General features: G+C 63.0%; 1 protein-coding gene across 2 annotated transcripts; it reads left to right on the forward strand.

The window, feature by feature from the left end:
- The first annotated feature begins 351 nt into the window (after positions 1-351).
- Positions 352-2,756, forward strand: IRF2BP2 (interferon regulatory factor 2 binding protein 2). 2 transcript variants are annotated; one of them, XM_065894642.1, is made up of 2 exons: positions 352-1,411; positions 2,041-2,756. In XM_065894642.1, the coding sequence occupies exons 1-2, from the start codon at positions 352-354 to the stop codon at positions 2,754-2,756; spliced, it is 1,776 nt and encodes a 591-aa protein (XP_065750714.1). The 2 variants fall into 2 exon arrangements, with proteins under 2 accessions (XP_065750714.1, XP_065750715.1); XM_065894643.1 differs by having other exon boundaries at positions 352-1,363.
- Positions 2,757-3,239: the final 483 nt, after the last annotated feature.

Consider the following 3,239-nt stretch of genomic DNA (forward strand, 5'->3'; position numbering starts at 1 on the left):
TTCGCCCCGGTCTGGAGGCCCGCCGCGGCCCCGGCCGAGCCGCAGCCGCAGCGCCCAACGCGCCGCGCCGCCCCGCCGTCCGCCCGCGCCCGCGCAGGCCGGGGGGACGTGCTGCCGCGGCTGCAGCCCCTCGCCCCGCGCCCGCCGCCCCTCGTGCACCGGGGGCGCTGCGCGGGCGCCGAGCCTTCGCGGGCTTTGCCGCCGCCGCCGCCGCCGCCGCCGCCGCTGGTGGGAGAGACGCGGGGTTGGGGGGGGAGGAGGGCGCGCGTGGTGCCGGCGGGGAGCGGCGGCGCCCCCCCCTCCTCCTCCTCCGCCGCCTCCTCCTCCTCCGGCGGCGCGGGCTCCTCGGACATGGCCGCGGCGGTGGCGGTGGCGGCCGCGTCCCGGCGGCAGTCGTGCTACCTGTGTGACCTGCCCCGCATGCCCTGGGCCATGATCTGGGACTTCACTGAGCCCGTGTGCCGTGGCTGCGTCAACTACGAGGGCGCCGACCGCGTCGAGTTCGTCATCGAGACGGCGCGGCAGCTCAAGCGGGCGCACGGCTGCTTCCCAGAGGGCCGCTCCCCGCCCGGCGCCGCGGCCCCGGCCGCCGCCAAGCCGCCGCCGCTCTCGGCCAAGGACCTCCTCCTGCAGCAGCAGCAACAGCCGCCGCCGCTCGGCCACGGCGGCCCCGAGGCCGCCCCGCGCGCCCCGCAGGCCCTGGAGCGCTACCCCCTGGCGGCCGCCGCGGCCGAGCGGCCTCCGCGCCTGGGCTCCGACTTCGGCGGCAGCCGCCCGGCCGCGAGCCTGGCCCAGCCGCCGACGCCGCAGCCGCCGCCCGTGAACGGCATCCTGGTGCCCAACGGCTTCTCCAAGCTGGAGGAGCCGCCCGAGCTGAACCGCCAGAGCCCGAACCCGCGGCGCGGCCACGCCGTGCCGCCCACCCTGGTGCCACTCATGAACGGCTCGGCCACGCCGCTGCCCGCCGCGCTCGGCCTGGGCGGCCGCGCCGCCGCCTCGCTGGCCGCCGTGTCCGGGGCCGCGGCCACCGGCCTGGGCTCGGCGCAGCCCGCCGAACTAGGCGCCCACAAGCGGCCGGCGTCCGTGTCGAGCGGCGCGGCCGCGGAGCACGAGCAGCGCGAGGCGGCGATTAAGGAGAAGCAGCCGCCGGCGGGCTCGCACCGCGGCCCGGCCGACAGCCTGTCCTCGGGCGCCGGGGCGGCCGAGCTGGGCACCGAGGGCGCGGGCAAAGGCCGCGGGCCCGGCGAGCAGGACTGGGTCAACAGGCCCAAGACCGTGAGAGACACGCTGCTGGCGCTGCACCAGCACGGCCACTCGGGGCCCTTCGAGAGCAAGTTTAAGAAGGAGCCGGCCCTGACTGCAGGCAGGTTGTTGGGTTTCGAGGCCAACGGGGCCAACGGGTCTAAAGCAGGTAGGGGCGGCTGTGGAGTGAGGGGGTCTAGGGGCGAGCCGGGGACGGAGAGCCAAGGAGGGGTGCTCTTCCCATTAACCGTTCTCCCCCGGCCCAGAAACAACAAACACCCAACTTCCTGATCTGCCCGAGGCGGAACCAGTGCTTAGTGGCAACGTGTTCCTGTGCTGAAGCAGCATAACAGAGATGAGTCAGACGGGCTGATAGGCAGCGACACAGGGCTTTCCTTTCCCAGCACATTCCTGGATGCGAGCAGGAGGGCACCAGTCACCTTTTAACCTGTGTGTGCGTGGCGCGGGGGGGGGGCGGGGGGCGGGGGGACGTTAACCGTCAGGTGCACAGTGCAGTCTGGGGACAGGCAGGCCTGTGGGAAAACAGTGCTGTCGGGGCCATTTTCTGTGGCTTTTTTTTTTTTTTTTTTTTAAACTGCTAGGCTGCCTCAGAGCCCCGTCAGTCTGAGTGGTTTAAGTTGCACGTGCTCTTGAAACTCCTATGAGTTTTTATGTACCAGCTTTTAGAGAAGAGAAATTCTTCGGGGAGTTTTGTTATGTGTTAGAAAAAAAAAGATCCTTTTCAGTGTACGTCCATTTACATCCGTTTTTTTCCCTCTTATGTCTTTGTTCTTCCAGTTGCAAGAACAGCAAGGAAAAGGAAGCCTTCTCCAGAACCAGAAGGTGAAGTCGGGCCCCCTAAGATCAATGGAGAGGCACAGCCGTGGCTGTCCACGTCCACAGAAGGGCTCAAGATCCCCATTACTCCTACATCCTCTTTTGTGTCTCCACCTCCCCCCACTGCCTCACCTCATTCCAACCGGACCACACCGCCTGAAGCGGCCCAGAACGGCCAGTCCCCCATGGCAGCCCTAATCTTGGTAGCAGACAATGCGGGGGGCAGTCATGCCTCAAAAGATGCCAACCAGGTGCACTCCACCACCAGGAGGAACAGCTGCAGCCCACCCTCTCCGTCCTCTATGAACCAGAGAAGGCTGGGCCCCCGAGAGGTGGGGGGCCAGGGGGCAGGCAGCACAGGAGGACTGGAGCCAGTGCACCCCGCCAGCCTCCCGGACTCCTCGCTGGCGGCCAGCGCCCCACTGTGTTGCACCCTCTGCCACGAGCGGCTGGAGGACACCCACTTTGTGCAGTGCCCGTCCGTCCCTTCGCACAAGTTCTGCTTCCCTTGCTCCAGACAAAGCATCAAACAGCAGGGAGCCAGTGGAGAGGTCTATTGTCCCAGTGGGGAAAAATGCCCCCTTGTGGGCTCCAATGTCCCCTGGGCCTTCATGCAAGGGGAAATTGCAACCATCCTTGCTGGAGATGTGAAAGTGAAAAAAGAGAGAGACTCGTGACTTTCCGGTTTCAGAAAAACCCAATGATTACCCTTAACTAAAACTGCTTGAATTGTGTATATATCTTCACATATATATATATATCCAAGACAAGGGAAATGTAGACTTCATAAACATGGCTGTATAATTTTGATTTTTTTGAATACATTGTGTTTCTATTTTCTTTTTGACGACAAAAGGTATGTACTTATAAAAGCATTTTTTTTCTTTTGTTAACGTTATTAGCATATATCTGTGCTTTATTATCCTGGTGACAGTTACCGTTCAATGTAGGCTGTGACTTGCGCTGCTTTTTTAGAGCACTTGGCAAATCAGAAACGCTTCTAGCTGTATTTGTATGCACTTATTTTAAAAAGAAAAAAAAAAAAAAGCCAAATACATTTTCTGACGTCGTAAGATTGCCTTACTGTCTGTTATTCCTTATTGCTGGCCCCTTTCTCAGGCTGGAGGCCAAGTGGTGGAGAAGGAACGGAAATGAGCGAA

Source organism: Phocoena phocoena, chromosome 16 (genome assembly GCF_963924675.1).
Source record: "Phocoena phocoena chromosome 16, mPhoPho1.1, whole genome shotgun sequence".
Taxonomy (NCBI): Eukaryota; Metazoa; Chordata; class Mammalia; order Artiodactyla; family Phocoenidae; genus Phocoena; species Phocoena phocoena.

What these genes read in the sequence shown, in the direction of transcription:
- IRF2BP2 (XM_065894642.1), top strand. Translation starts at nt 352, where the DNA reads ATGGCCGCGGCGGTGGCGGTGGCGGCCGCGTCCCGGCGGCAGTCGTGC. An exon ending in GGCCAACGGGTCTAAAGCAG is followed by an intron (nt 1,412 to 2,040) that starts GTAGGGGCGGCT and finishes TTGTTCTTCCAG; the next exon opens with TTGCAAGAACAGCAAGGAAA.